The following is a 16,732-nucleotide window of genomic DNA, read 5'->3' on the forward strand; positions in this document are numbered from 1 at the left end:
ACTAGTATTCATGTTCCTTCTCCAGCCAGAAGGTAGCGGGAATGAGAAACAAGCTGCGTCCTTATCATATCATGTTCCTATCAGATCAAATTCAATCACTGCTTCAATAATTGTAAACAAAACGTTCTTGAGGTCTTGTCAATTAGCATGGGTTAGCGTGGGTTTTCAGACGCCCTCCCTCGCTAACAACAATGTAAACATTTATTGGGGTGACACAATGAGTGGTTTATCTACATATCTACTGATATGAGCATCACAAGAACAATAATGGAGTGAACAAAACAGTTTTTTTTTGCATATTTAACAATTAAGTGGTGCACACTGCACACTGTTTACAACATTGCCACTGCAAATACAGCATAACAAATAGTGTGGGTAGCAATGAGTAACAACAATATATCTTATGCTGCACATGCAAGTTATTGCACAGTAATACATAGTTATTACATAGCACCATGTAGTTATTACATGGTAATATTTAGGTATTATACAGTAATAATAACTATTAGTACTACATCTTAACTCACCATTAAAGGTGACACTGTGGATCTACTCACCATTAAAGGTGACACTGCGGATGTACTTGAGCAGTTTCTTGCCCCCAGCGAGGTCCATCTCTGGGCAGAGGCCGGACATGTCGGGACAGAGGTCTCTCTGCATGTTGTGGAGGGCGTAGGCCATGGCGTACACCGCGTCGATCACAAACTGCACCTTCCCCTCCTGCTCGTACTTGGAGTCTGTTCCTATACGCTCCTGGCCTGCGGAGGGAGGGAGGGAGGGACATGATCTGGTCATGGTCACGGTCACGATTGACACTGCACTTTCTTTTCCTTTTTTTTTTTTTTACTTGTTTTTTAATCAGCTTATTACATTCTGTCGTTGTTGCTGGTGGTGGTGGTGTTGAGAGCTGGGGGGTATTCCATCAACGTCACTTAAGGGCTTCTTTTGATAAGTCTCGCGAGATTCATCCAAAATAAGCCTGGATTTTCATTTAACGACGTTGATGGAATACCCCCCTGCTCTGCCCAAGGCGTTTGGTTGCGTTGTTACTTGTAATTCAATGTAATGACATGCAAATTAAACTTGAAGACTAACCCACGGGAAATCAAAGTTATTAACCCGCAAAAAGTGGGTTTTGCCCGTGGGTTTTGCCCGCAAAAAGTGCCTTTTGCCCGTCAGGTGGGCGTTTCCACTATGCTGTGACGTCACATGAAAGCTATGAATAGGAGGATATTATAGTATAAGGGAGGCTAGGGGAGGCAGAAAGACACATGAGAAACACTCATTCCATTCCATGCATTACAATGAGCCTGTCCTCCGATTTCTACCTCCACCAGCCTCCCCTGTCTAGTATAGTACAGTATAGATTAGATTAGATTAGATTCAACTTTATTGTCATTGCAGAGTACAAGAAGCTGTACAACAAAATGCAGTTTAGCAACTAACCAGAAGTGCAAATAGTGATATATTGCAAAACCTGATATGTACAGATATGTACAGAAAAAATAGGATATGTACAGTTATGAAATGTTAAGTACAGTATGATAAGTACAGTAGGTAGTAGTATATACTACTAAGAGATGGATAACAATAAGCTTGTACAGTTAACATATGTACAGTATGGTGTATACAGATGTATCATTTAGAGACTGATATCAACAATTTGTTATGTACAAATATGTGCAAAAATACGGTATGCGCAAAGATAATAGTACAGTAGTCGTATTATTGCACTCTTGGCCTGCGGAGCGAAGCTAAATGGGAGAAGGAAGAAACAAGACGGAGATATCGGAATACATTAAAGTAGTTATGGATCTAACAAGACAATCTGCTCCGGTGGTATTGATCCAAACCGTCATGGAGATTTACCCTCCGCTGACAGAAAGAAAACCACCCTTCCTCCCTGGATAACATGAAGCGCCGTGCACGCCCCGTACATATGCAATTAGCTCTTCCTTAATGTGGAGGTGTAACTCTGCCGCAGACAGCTAGATTGGGGAGCCCTCCTCCTCGATTGCTCCCCCTCGCAAACGATGCCGTTACGGTGAATTATGATGGTTTTATAGATTAAAGTCTCTCTCTTTAATCTGTTCTGTATATTGAGAGTCACATTAAGCCTCTGTGCCGCTATCACCGGCAGGATGGGGAAGGGCCAGTGGAATTACACACACAGTCTTATCTGGACACTTTAATAGCCCGTCTTATCTCCCCCCCTGGTTTAGATTTGTGATCAGCCTCCCCTGCATTCATCTCAGCACCTGGGGTACTTTGGGTGAATTACATCAAAGGTCAAAGCACTATGTGCGTACCTATACTGTACTGACATGTGTGTACCTATACTGTACTGACACCCAGGAGACCAACAGGGAGAGGAGTCAGCGTTGGCACTATAGTCATGTATGGAAGAGAAGACAGCAGACCAGGTGACCACCTAATAATAATAATAATAATAATAATAATAATAATAACAATAATAATAATAACATTAATAATAATAATGATAGTAATGATAACAATAACAATAATAATAATAACAATAATTGTTATTATTATTATTAGTAGTATTATTGTTGTTGTTATTGTTATTATTATTATTATTATTATTATTATTATTATTATGCATTTATTTTGTATAACACTTTTATCAGTACTCAAAGACACTACATGTCATGGAGAGAATACAAATAGATAGATCAATAAAAAAGCACACAGTAAGAACTACTAAATAAGTTATTAACTAACTAAAAAAAACGATTAAAAACAATTTCAAATGATGGTTTGGAGGGAAGGATGATGATATTCGGAGGAGAACATACAAGACAGCATCCTCTGCACCATGTCTCCATTCTATTCTATGTGGATCTTCCAGAGGATGAGCTCATAATCTCAAGCCTTACAGACAGATCTGACATTGTATCTGTACTGTAGCTAGCAGATATATTCCCACTTATTAGCATAATTAAATAACCCCTTTTACGGCTCTGGGAATCCCAGAGGACTGCACTGTTATGATAATGATAAGTCCTTCCTTTCCTCGAAGCATCGGATGTCCTACTCCACGGACATTGTTCCGTTTGATCATCAATCCGTCCCGTCGTGTGTTATACGGGGAGACATTATGCCTACCGTTCAAAATGCCAAATCGCCTTGGCTAATTTCTCCCCTGCTTGACAAGCTTTGAACCCTAACTGCAAAACCGCCCCGTGGAGAGTACATGTTGTTTGAAGTACACGAAGTGATTAAATTAGACCAACAGCACTACAGCAGGGATCACAGCTGTGTAGCTGGGTAACCTTGTTAGTGCATAGGTGTTCTGAGTTATGGGGGCTGGTTCTTTTTTTTTTTAAATGTTCTGTCTTTTGTTGAGTTCTGACAAGCCATTATCTTCTCACTTAAAACATAGTTTTTCGCTCATTAACGACTCCTGTATTGTATTCCTTACTCTTGTATTTCACTGTCAAGACGTAGCTCATTAAACGCCTTTAACAGTACCGTTTACGGCTGTATGCTGTGCTCTGTGCTCATATAATACATTTAAAACTTTGACTGGAACTTTTTGATTTGATTTGATCTCCGCTTCCTCATGCATACTTGCCGGCTCATCGTGTTTTTCACGGAGTCTTCCCTTCAGGGTTTCAAGGACAGACTAGCTGCCAGTTTGTGACTCACGGTCCTGCAGCAGCCCTCTGCTCGAAGACTCTGAAGAGGCAAGGTTAAACCCCCTTGCATGAATCACGCACTGTCCTGTGGCAACTGAACTTTAGGTTAGACAAATTAATTGGAGAAGGACCTTTGGTCTCCGCTGTGTTATCAGTGACGCGCTTATGAATAACGGTCATGCCTCTCCTGTCCCCTCTCGGGACCCAGGCATCACACACGTCAGGCAAATGTGTTAGATGGAGTCATGAATTATGTATCTTTTGTTCTGTGTAACATTAAAATGAAGCGGTATGGCATTCAAAACTAAGCTTCTCTGTTTACGTTTGTTTACTTTCATCCCCGCTCCCGCAGTTCTGAAGTAGGAAACGTGAATAATAATTGTAATAGTACGAGATGTTTATTCATAAGGGTGAAGGTTCACGCAGCTCACTAAGCTATCATCACAGAAACACGCTCTTATGATCCTCAGTGAAAACAGTGAATAATAGTAAAAAATAAAAAAACGTCAGTAATAATTTAAAGATTTGGAATAGCTGAACTGGACGCCCCGGGCAGTGGTTCTGTTCAGAAGAAGACTAGGCACACATCCATGTGTCTCCATGGCGATGTCTTAATGCTTGTCTTTTGATCTCGCAAAAAGATCTAACAGGGTGTTTTTTCGAAGTGAATAAGCTCACGTGTTCCTCATCAGAAGAAGATACTACAGTACAATAACACATTTCCCCAAATTTCGTTGTATGGTACCTGTACTATATCAATGACAATAAAGACCATTCATTCATTCATTCATTCAATGAGCTGAACACACATTCCAATGACTGTAACCGATCACTGGAAGGCCATCACGACTCGTAGCATCATCAGACCAAGCACATGTACATAGCGTGCATTATACATTCATACATGACGATTACATGATTACATCCCAAAGCGCTCTGCCAAAACAAACTCATCCCACAATGAAGAGTTACATTACAATCTCTGGTCACTAATTGATGAGATGTTATTGATACCTATTCCATAATCGATTCTCTTTATCGATTCCTGACCAATTTTCTGCGTGGAAAAAGTAGGCCTACACAGGTTTTCAGCATCAACGCAGCTGTTTTATTATCTTGAGTCTCTGAACTCATTGTATAATATCTGAACACCCCTGAACATTTGAAAAAAAGGATTATAATAATGGAAAATAAATATGGAAAAATATTATTAAATACTGTGATGCCATCACGTTACAGTGATCTATTACTGTATCATGTTCATGAAACCACTTTGAGATGACTTTTGCTTTGTGACATGGTGCATTATCATGCTGGAAGTAGCTATTAGAAGATGGGAACATTGTGGCCATGAAGGGATGCACATGGTCAGCAACAATACTCAAATATTCTATGGCATTCAAGTGATGATGGATTGGTATTAACGGGCCCAAAGTGTGCCAAGAAAACATTGCCCACCACATTCTACATTAACATTTCTGGCGAAGCGACTTACAACAAATACATTTGTAACTAAGTGAATCGTCTATCCACCAGTCATAGCAGGGAAAATTAATCTAAGCTCGGCCCCTTGGCAGTCGTAGCGCTTCCACCAGATTGGACTCTTGACACAAGGCAGGTTGGGTCCACGGATTCATGCTGTTGGCGCCAAATCCTGACCCTACCATCTGTGTGCCTCAGCAGAAATTGAGATTCATCAGACCCAGGCTAAGTTTTTCCTCTCTTCAACTGTCCAGTTTTGGTGAGCCTGTGCCCACTGCAGCCTCAGCTTTCTGTTCATTGGCTGAACGAAATTGTATGCATTGCCCTGCTGCCACACAATTGGCTGACGTACAGGTGTGCCTAATAAAGTGTTCCGTGAGTGTATGTTGACTGATGTTAAACACAAAACAAGGCTGCAATGTGGAAACAATCACATTAGCTCCGAATTTCATGTATTGTCATGCTCGTGTCTAAATAACATTTGTTTTGCGAAAGCCCTCAATGCCTTTGTGATGATAATGAATTTAATAAACTTTAATGTATTCAAAATCATGCTATTTCTATTTCTATGCAAGTAAACAGTGATGCCATGCAATCAGCAGGCAATAGGCAATTGCTTTATCCTAGAGAATGGTTTATTAAGTTCTCAAACACACACACACACACACACACACATACACACATACACACATACACACATACACACACACACACACACACACACACACACACACACACACACACACACACACATACACAGGCCAAGAGCAGAGCTGTCAGCAGTGGTGGGCAGCAGGGGTCACATGTGTGGGCAACATGGCCTGATGGAAGCAGTTTGTTTGTTTGTTTGTTTGAGGATGAGTCACGAAAACTTGTATTGATTTCATTATGTCTTGCTAAAATAAACACACAGCACGCACACACACATGCACACTAACACACACACGTGCGAGCGCACACATACACACACACACACATACACACACACACACACACACACACACACACACACACACACACACACATACACACACACACACACGTGCAAACACACAGATTCAACAATAAATTTGAATCTAATCTAATTTAATCACACACACAGCCGACAAATTACCCAGCAGGCCGGGTGGCACGCCGTGTGTCAGGACAGGAATAAAAAACGGGCATTCACCAGGCCTACCACTATCACTACTGCCTACCACTACCACTACCACTGCCTACCACTACTACTGCCCTCCCTTCTCTACAGTATTCTGTGGACATATATAGCGCCGCACATGGCAGCTATGGTTTTACAGTTTGTTGTGTTCTGTCTGCACTGCTGTCCTGTTGTTTTGTTTGCATTGCATTTGTTTAGAAAAGTAGAAATGCTCATACTGTAACGCTGAATCAAATTCCTATATGTGTATGCTTAATGTGTATGCATAATGGCAATAAACGTTATCTCATCTCATCTCATCTCATCTCATCACTACTACTGCCTACCACAGTCCTGCCCCCTCTGCCGGCTTCTTTGATGGGGTGACGCCTATTTCCCTTTAAAAAGCCTATTTTCCTGCTCCCAATCTCCACCCCCTCACGACCAGGGCACTGGCTCCTCCCGGCTCACAGCATAATGTTATCCGTGTGCCAGCAGAAGCCACGTGGCTTCTCCTCCCTCTCTCTCTCCCTCTGTCTTGTCATCCCCTCGGTCTCTTGATGTGTGCAAATTGGCCTCAAACCGATGCCGTCCCCAGATAGCGGGGGACGAGCTACAAAGTGAAGCGGAGCAGAGTGTGCTCTACCTAGCGTGACGTTCACGACCAGCTGTCGCTGCCAGCAGGACCAACCCCCCTTCAGAGGTCTCCTCAGATCACACCTAGGGAGCCACCCCCCTCAGATCACATCCAGGGACCCGCCCCCTCAGATCACATCCAGGGAGCCACCCCCCTCAGATCACACCCAGGGACCCACCCCCCTCAGATCACATCCAGGGACCCACCCCCCTCAGATCATATCCAGGGAGCCACCCCCCTCAGATCATATCCAGGGAGCCACCCCCCTGAGTTAAAAAAATATATTAATCCAAATAAATGAGTTGTAACTGTGTAAACATTATGTGCAGAGATCAGCATGGTGCAAATAGTGCAGATACTACTATACTTATTTACAGTCTTTATGGTGGTTGTGTTCCATTGGACGTCCTTTTACTGTCACAACAGCTCACACATCTTGCTGCTGTGTTTGTACATGGTTGTACTTCACCCAGCAGATAGGGCAGTTTTTTGTAATTTGTCATATTTTCAAAATATTTTTGGGTGTTTGTAATGTATCTAACAACCGTCTCTAAGTCTTTAGAGCTCCCCAATGTCTATCACAGCCTGGGAAGAGGAAAAACAACAGTCTGTAAACCTCTAGCTCATTCAGTGCCAAAGGTGAAGAAAGTCACCCAAATGGCAACACTCTAGAGTGCCATGGATGACTTTATTCAGCAAAAAGTTATAAATGACTGTATGCCAATCAAGTATTGGCAATCAAAGCACAAGAATGAAGATGCACGGGCACGTTTCAAACCCAGGTTCACAACCTATGAATAATTCGCTTTGGGACGCAGTTCAAAGCTTGTGTTTGTGTTCTTTCATTTTCCTCACTGAAATAGAAACCGGTGGTTCATGTAGCATCTCCTGCCTCCTGCATCGCCTTCAGGATTGATTTGCAGAACTGTGCGTGCAATTTGGTGTTTGTCCCATTTTGTAAAGTCATGGTTAGCAAGTGGACCCCAGACCTCGCAACCATAGAGGGAAGTGGGTTCTACAACAGAGTCCAATCATTTGAACCAGATTTGAACTGGAATGTCTTGGAGCTTGATGTTCCTTTTAATGGCATAACAAGCTCTTCTTGCCTTTTCTCTCATGTCGTTCACAGCTTTGTTGAAGTTACCTGTGGTGCTGATGTTTAGGCCAAGGTAAGTATAGATCACACCCAGAGACCCACGTCACCCACCCCCCTCAGATCACACCCAGGGACCTCTCACACTAGGGCCACCAGGTATTAGGTTAGCGACACGATCTCTCGTAGTCATTAGGAAGATAGAGGGACAGACAGATACATACAAAGATACAAAGATACATAGATAGATAGCCAGCCGGAGGAGGAGTTGTACAGTCTTATTGAGGCAGGCAGAAAATATCTCCTACAGGAACTACAACACATCAAATATCGGTATATGTTTGTGTTATGTTAGAAGGCGCCTAAACAAGGGAATAAGTGGTTTTATTACGACACGTTTTTTTATTGCGGTATAGAGTGTTTACCGATGGACTACACGGTTCTCTCGGGACACATACAATGTCACAAACAAGTACAACGTGATTGGATTCAAACTAGATCCATTAATCTACTTCATGGCCAAATAAATCCTACCTGTGACGGCTTGTTCCACTACATAAAGTGATATAGTCAGTCACCTCCTACAAACACCTACTTGTGGTGAGATTTACATAGTAATTTTTTTCCCCTGACATTCTCATTAGGGGTGTTTCAAGGCTTAGGTTGTTATTCAGTTTGGCAGTGACGATGCGTCTTGTTCAACCCACGTTGTGCTGAGCTGGGTCGGGCCGGGTCGGGCCGGGCTGGGCCGTGCCAAGGGAATAATGGAAGTGAATCAGTGTGGAGGTGAACACAGATCCTTATGTAACTGAAGGGGAGCTTAGTTCAGTTCAGTTCACTTCTGGGGAACTTAGATGAGCTCTTCTGTATGGTGCTGCATTCCAATAGGCTACGGGGAAAGTACTACCCACGAAAGAGAGAACCAGGGAGGACCGTGGAGAAAACAGACTGTCCGTCGAGGCAGTAATCGATGCTCCAGTCAGAGACGCTTCGCTATGATCTATGGACTGCATGCGCTGAGAAGGCAAGTTGTACTTGCTCTGCACATTTGCAGTGTGGGTTGAGGACGGGAGCATGGTAGATAGTGCAACGCAATGTGTTTTAGATACTACACACCCACCCACAACACATTTGATTCAGAAGGTAGAAGAAATAATGAAAAAGAAAAAGAAAGAAAGACAAAAATTGTGAATATTTCACAAGACAAAGGTGTGTGTTTTTTCCATCTACAGAGAGAGCAGACAGACAGACAGTACCAGACAGACAGACAGTACCTGTGCACTTTCGGCTGGTGTCTTCCTTCTTGGAGGAGCTCATGAGTTTGCAGTTGAAGTTCTCCTCCCAGTACTCTGCGAACCACACGTTCCTGCGGTTGTTCTCCAGCGTGCGGGAGGTGAAGTAGGCATCGAACCCTGGTAGGAAAAACAACAGTCTGTAAGCCTTTAGAGCATCTACCAACAGTCTGTAAGCCTTTAGAGCATCTACCAACAGTCTGTAAGCCTTTAGAGCATCTACCAACAGTATGTAAGCCTTTAGAGCATCCACCAACAGTCTGTAAGCCTTTAGAGCATCTCACAACAGTCTGTAAGCCCTTAGAGCATCTACCAACAGTCCGTAAGCCTTTAGAGCAGGGGTCGGCAACCTATGGCACGCGTGCCAGCAGTGGCACGCGACAGCTTAAACAGTGGCACGCAAGCAATAAGTGCGAGAATGGTAGAATGTTTTTTTTATTTATTTTTTTGGGCCGCGTTCGTAAATTCGCGCACACTGGGTTCAACGTCACAATGGTACCAAGTAATTTGATTGGACTAGAGGCAGTCTCAGGGACGCTCCGGCGCTCTCAGGGCGAATTTACGAATGCAGCCCTAGTCTCTCATCCACTCCACGAGAGTCGTATTCTGGCACCAATTTTCAAAGTAAAATTCTGAATTCGATTCGATACAAGTGTTACTGTTAAGGAGGCTTTCCTCTGTAGCTCAGATGTTTTGTTTGAAGGCTTATCAAACAAAGACACAATAAAATCAAGAATAAAAGACATCCCAGTGTCAGCCAGAAGTGTGGAACGAAGAATAGGAGAAATGGCAGAAAACGTGAAAGCGCAGCAGACCGCTGGTTTGAAAGATGCGACGGTGTTTAGCCTCGCACTTGATGAGAGCGTAGATGTGAATGACATGCCACGTCTGGCTGTCATAGCAAGATACTGTGATTCTGCTGTAAGGGAGGAGCTCTGCTGCCTAAAACCAATGCCAGAAACAACAAAAGGTGAGGACATCGCCAAAGTTCTTATCGAGCATTTTGTGGAGCGAGGGATTGACATTAGCAGGATTTTTGCGGTGACAACAGATGGTGCCCCTGCCATGGTCGGGAAACAGAGGGGAGCGGTTGCATTAATTGAGGAACGAGTTGGTCACCCCATTATGAAACTCCACTGCATCATACACCAAGAAAACTTATGTGCAAAGATGTCAAAGTCTGATCTTAATGAGGTTATGGCTACAGTGGTGAAGGTTGTTAACTTCATAGTTAAGCGATCTGCACTGACACACTGTGTGAGCAGATATTCTCACACATGAAGAGCGTGCTGAGCCTCTCACGCAGCCGTCTGACAACTGACCACTCTGAAGCTTGTGTGATACTTAAAGTGACCAAGTACCACCCCCAGATAATGGAGTTGAGCAAAGGAAAACAGGGCCACATTGATTGTTAGGACTGTTTACATGGCTTTGCATACATAGCTCTTTGCAAAAATAAAATAAAATGTTGTTGTGGTTGGAATAAAAGAATAAAATGTAAGTAACAACCAAATAATTATATAAATATAAATTATAATTCATACAAGTAAGACCCTTGTATAATCACCATCCAGTTAGGCCTACTTATTAAAATGATAACCATAGGGAGCGCAGTTAGCAACTTTGTTAGAAATTGAGCGCACCAATTTGCTTAAAGTTGTGCTACGCATCACAACGTTTTAGTTGTCTTAGATGTTATGTTGGTAATTTTGTTCAAGTTTCAGTTAGTTGACTGTTAGGCCTGTTTATTTAGCATACATGGCTTTGCATACATAGCTCTTTGCTGAAAATTGTTGTTCATGTTGTGGAATAAAATTGCAGATCTGTTGGTCTGTTTGGTTTGGTTTGATGTTGAGTCATAATTAATGTTGATATTGTGGTTGGCACACTGACTAACAAGAACATTTAAAAATGGCACTTCATATAAAAAAGGTTGCCTACCCCTGCTTTAGAGCATCTACCAACAGACACACAGCAGAAACATACACACTCAAATCTGAACTGAGGACACAGAAAATACACGATCTAAGAGCCCAATATGATCGATCCACCAGAATCCTCGATCGATCCACCACGTCTGTGAGCCTTTAAAGCATATAACAGCAGTCTGTAAGACTTTAGAGCATCTAACAACCGTCTCTAAGTCTTTAGAGCTCCCCAATGTCTACCACACCTTGCGAAGAGGAAAAACAACAGTCTGTAAGCCTCTAGCTCATTCAGTGCCAAAGGTGAAAGAAAGTCACCCAAATGGCAACACTCTACAGTGCCAAGGATGACTTTATTCAGCAACAAGTTATAAATGACTGTATGCCAATCAAGTATTGGCAATCAAAGCACAATGATGAAGATGCACGGGCACGTTTCAAACCCAGGTTCACAACCTATGAATAATTCGCTTCGGGACGCAGTTGAAAGCTTGTGTTTTTTCATTTTCCTCACTGAGATAGAAACCGGCGGTGCATGTAGCTCCTGCCTCCTGCATCGCCTTCAGTTGGAAGAAAGTTTCAGGAGCGAAACCTAATGAGGATGTTCAATGGAAAACTTGTTTGGGATGCCCGGAGCTCCCCACAACATGAGGTACCTCTGTGCTCAAACTTTGCATCTTTTGATACATGGCAGCGCTATGTTTCTCTTTAATTCAGACAAAGCTAGTAAATGAATGAATTTCAAAAGGCATCTTTATCTGTTAGATCACGTTACCTTGTTACCCCGGGTCTTAGCGGAGAAGGTCAAGCAACACTGGCTGGTGTTGTATTGAATTGACAGGCAACACAAGTCCCTCTCCGTCATTGACAGTGTGAAGATGTCCTTGCCACTCAGTAATGTCACATAAATATTAAATCTTTGAGGGTCTCAAATGATGGAGCCTGACCTTAGAGTTAGCTGGAGCCTTGTTCAATAAAACAGGGGATATGAACAAGTGATGTGAATAAAACTTGAAAAGGATCCATTGCAAGAAAGGATTAAATTAAATTGAATATCCTGGATATATTAAAATACCAAAGGGTCTCTCTTCCCCTTTCCTTGAGGAAAGCTCTCTCTCAGCTGAAGAAGGTTGCAGTGTCACTGACGAATTGTGCGTGCAGCCCCGTCGGCAAACGCTGTTAAATTGAGCTCTTAACCCTGAGTACAGTGGAAGCAAGATTATATTATCTATTTTTAAAAAACACACAAAGGAGACATGTTTTAGTAATGCTGTATTTGCTCACTCTGGTTCAGGGCTCTGGTTGACTTGTGCATGCATATTGTATGAGTATTGTCGTATCATAGTGGCCTTTGGGTAAGGTAAGAGAACCTGCTGTGACCAAATACATTTGGTGAATAATTTCCATGACATGGATTTAGGAATTTTAAAGGCAGGTTGGGGAGGATAATGCCTGGGATTTATGGTATCCGTGGAGGAACGGTTTAGCATTATATTTACATTTTCAGTCATTTAATGGGCACTTGTATGCTTATTATCTCATGAGTACTTTGTACTAAAGTAAGTGAATCAACTCAACTTCACAGTCATCGGAACTGAAACCTTTGTGCCACAAGCACTCGCAGTGCTAGATGAAATAAGTTGTTATGGTATTTTTATGAATGCAAAAGTTCAGGTCATGTACACTTGGGTTTTAGGGGGGTGGAGAGGTCTGAGGAGGAGGAGAGAGGGCATAGGGTGTTATGGCGCTTTTCCACTAGCGTGCCGTACCGTGCCGTACCGCGTGAGCCCGGTTTGTTTTGCTTTCTCCACCGCCAACCGAGCCGGGCCGGGCCGGGCCGTTTTAGTTCTAGTTCCAGAGGGGTAGTGAAAGGTACTTTTTAAAATGATAACCATCGTATTATCTTTTATTTACAACAAGCATAACAAAACAATTGCTATTATGGTAGATTTCCGTGTTGCTCCCTTTCACACATGTCGGCGTTTCCCTGGTTGCGCGATCTACTAGAACTACTAGATCTACTAGACCTGAAAGAGGCAAGTAACAGGCACGTAACATCCATATGCTGTATAAATAAATATATTTGACTACCAGCAAGACACCGGAGCACTCGTATCTATAACAAACGCTGAGATTGTATGAGCCCCGGCGTCAGTCCAATGGAAGCGTCAATCACAGCCTTTCTGTAGAAATACATCGCTCCCTGTCTAACGTTATATATATCTAACGTTACATGTTTTAAGGCTGATCTGTGCATGATAGTGCTGCATTTTGACATCATTCTTATCGCATTTCCCCCCGTTGAGCTCTATAGCGGCACTTATTAAAGTGAAGTGCTCTCATGACACTTAACTCCTCCTACTGTCGCGACTCGCTCCAGGTCTGTTGTGTATAATGGAGAAGCGTTTCTGAAAGTACGGGTAGGATACAAATGCGTGCCGTACTGAGCCGTACCGGTCTGGTCAATGGAAAAGCGCCAATAGGGGGATGGAGAGGTCTGAGGAGGAGGGGAGGAGAGGAGAATGGATAGAGGGTGTAGGGTGTCAGAGAGATCATAGGAGGAGGAGCCCAGCTGTCATTGTTAGTCTACGACAGAAGACAGGAAGTGACTCTGACATCTTGACAGTGGTGGGAAGCTCATGCTACCACTGGGGCGCCAAGAAATATGTCCTGTTTTATTGAACAAGGCCCCAACGCTAAGGTCAGGGTCCATCATTTGAGACCCTCAAAAATGAATATTTATGTGATAGTGACATTCGTGAGTAGCAAGGACATCTTCACCAGCAGAGGTAGAAGAACAGAGTGATTGTGCAGGGCTTTGGGGACTGACCACAGCTGACCACAGTTAATATAATAATAATAATAATAATAATAATAATAATAATAATAATAATAATATATGCCATTTAGCTGACGCTTTCATCCAAAGCGACTTGCGAATGCCGTGAATGTATATCTTTTCCTGTATTTTCGTCAGGAAACGAACCACACAACCTGAATGTCAGGTTGTTTTATTCCCTGTGAGCAAATAGCGAGTGTTATTCTCCTCCACTGGTGCCAAGTCAAACTCAAGAAAGAAAGAAAGAAAGAAAGAAAGAAAGAAAGAAAGAAAAAAAAGAAGAAGAAAAGACAAGATACTCTGCTGAAGTGGCATTATATTTACACTAAGGAAGCCAAGACATATCTTAATCCAACCAGGCCAAGACGAGACCAGGGCCATGTGAACAACACACAAAACCCACTCCTGGCCCAGGACTCATCTCTTCAGGCTACATCTTAACGGTCCCTCTTAAAGACCTCTTCATCTCCTCTACCCCCCTGTCTACTGCCAATGGCCCCATGTCATAGCATAGATTACTTTTTCTTGCGATGACTGATGTATAGATGATTCACTTACAGTCCGTCTGTAGTCTGTCTGTAGTCTGTCTGTAGTGTGTCTGTAGTGTGTCTGTAGTCTGTCTGCAGTCTGTCAATAGTGTGTCTGTAGTGAGTCTGTAGTCTGTAGTCTGTCTGTGGTGAGTCTGTAGTGTGTCTGTAGTGTGTCTGTAGTGTGTCTGTAGTCCATCTGTAGTCCGTCTGTAGTGAGTCTGTAGTCCGTCTATAGTGAGTCTGTAGTCTGTCTGTAGTGAGTCTGTAGTCTGTCTGTAGTCTGTCTGTAATGAGTCTGTAGTCTGTCTGTAGTCCGTCTGTAGACCGTCTATAGTGAGTCTGTAGTCTGTAGTCTATCTGTAATGAGTCTGTAGTCTGTCTGTAGTCCGTCTGTAGTCCGTCAGTCGGCGTCTCTGTGGTGGACGTCTGGTGATGGTGACTACCTCTACTGACAGGGGAGATAAAGAGGGCGCCAGTGACACGGCGCATCTCCCCTCACAGAGACAAGCGGTAGTGGTGCGTCGGTTAAACGGAGCTCGGAGACCCCGGGGGAAAAGGCTAACGGAACAGGTCACCACGCATCACTGATCACACCAGCATGTCACAACCTATCCCTCGCCCTGATCAGCGGCTTACGCTTGGCTGACGCTCCCTGGATGTCCAGGAGATGTCAAAGCAACACCGTTTATCTGGAAGGATCTGCAGTCTACTTCTCTCTCTCTCTCTCTCTCTCTCTCTCTCTCTCTCTCTCTCTCTCTCTCTCTCTCTCTCTCTCTCCCTCCGGTATATGCAAACGCCTCATAGCATCAATAAAGATGTAATCGGTATTTTTCGGTCTGTTTGTGTTTTCAGAACATCAGAGATTTAAAAAGCCCTCATAGCATCAATAAAGCTCTAACGGTTTTTTGGGGGGCGATTGTTGTTTGCGGGTGTTTGTGTTGGTTGATGTATTCCCCAATTAGTCACAAAAAGCCCCCTCTTCACAACAGAAAAGAGAGCAATGATTGGAGATCGCACTTTCGAGTGAAAGGGAGGTGTGTGTGTGTGTGAGGGGAAGGCGATGTCGATTAATGGCTTAAGAAGCAGAGGACGGGGTTTTAGCTGAGATAGAGAGAGAAAGGAAAAGAGAGAGAGGGAGAGAGGGAGAGAGAGAGAGAGAGAGGGAGAGAGAGAGGGAGAGAGAGAGAGAGAGAGAGGGAGAGGGAGAGGGAGAGGGAGAGAGAGAGAGAGAGGGAGAGGGAGAGGGAGAGGGAGAGAGAGAGAGAGAGAGGGAGAGGGAGAGAGAATCTGCAGAGAGAGAAAGAAAGAGATCTACTGTAGAGAGATAGGAAGAGAGAAAGAGAGAGTGAGAGAGAGGAAGGAGAGAGAGCAAGAGACAGCGAGACGGAGAAAGAGAAAGAGAGAGAGAGAAGCCTTGACTCTTCCCTGCATGCGCCATTTAATCAATAGAGCACCTCAGGAAAGAAAAACCTGCCTTCTCCTCCTCCTGCATTATGTATGCGCCCGCAATTATCTGAGGCTCTGCTCGGAAATATATTGCGCAAATTACATTCTGATTAATCCGCAAAATCATTTGTCTGAATAGTGGTTCAGCGAACATGTCATTTGGAGATACATTTACATTTATCCTGTCGGCGAATCCCTGTGCATTTTACTCAAGTGGGATCCAATTGAATCCACTTAGCCTGCCTGTCTCGAGTGTCATTAAAGGTCTAAGTGACTGCGGAGGTGAGGTGGAGTGTGCTAGGAAAGTTTGTCACCTGTCACGCACTAGAAAGTTGCCAAGCGCTAACCCATTAGCACTAGCCCATTAGCGCTAGCTCACAACTATTACTAATGATAATAATTGAGTTGCGCATGTCAAGAGAGATTGCTTGTTTGATTTGTGCTCCTTTGTTTACAAAAATGGGCACCACTTACTCTCAACCTTGACAATTACGTCAGACGGAATAGTCTGAGGACACGGTGCCAGTCTCTCATGAATAATACTGCGCGGTTTAGGACTTTGTACAGTACAGGCCAAAAGTTTGGACACACCTTCTCATTCAATGTGTTTCCTTTATTTTCATGACTATTTACATTGTAGATTCTCACTGAAGGCATCAAAACTATGAATGAACACATGTGGAATGATGTA

At 43.3% G+C, this 16,732-nt stretch overlaps 1 protein-coding gene across 1 annotated transcript in view; it reads right to left on the minus strand.

Annotated features, from left to right (window-relative positions):
• Positions 1–16,732, minus strand: part of grm7 (glutamate metabotropic receptor 7) — a gene marked incomplete at both ends in the record, with an annotated part of 98,081 nt that overhangs the window by 44,281 nt on the left and 37,068 nt on the right. The window contains 2 exons of the mRNA XM_080546180.1: positions 554–758; positions 9,284–9,421. Coding sequence (XP_080402306.1) covers positions 554–758; positions 9,284–9,421 — 343 coding nt within the window. The remainder of the gene's footprint in view (positions 1–553; positions 759–9,283; positions 9,422–16,732) is intronic.

Source organism: Nansenia antarctica, assembly GCF_963989245.1.
Source record: "Nansenia antarctica genome assembly, chromosome: 15".
NCBI classification, from domain to species: Eukaryota; Metazoa; Chordata; class Actinopteri; order Argentiniformes; family Microstomatidae; genus Nansenia; species Nansenia antarctica.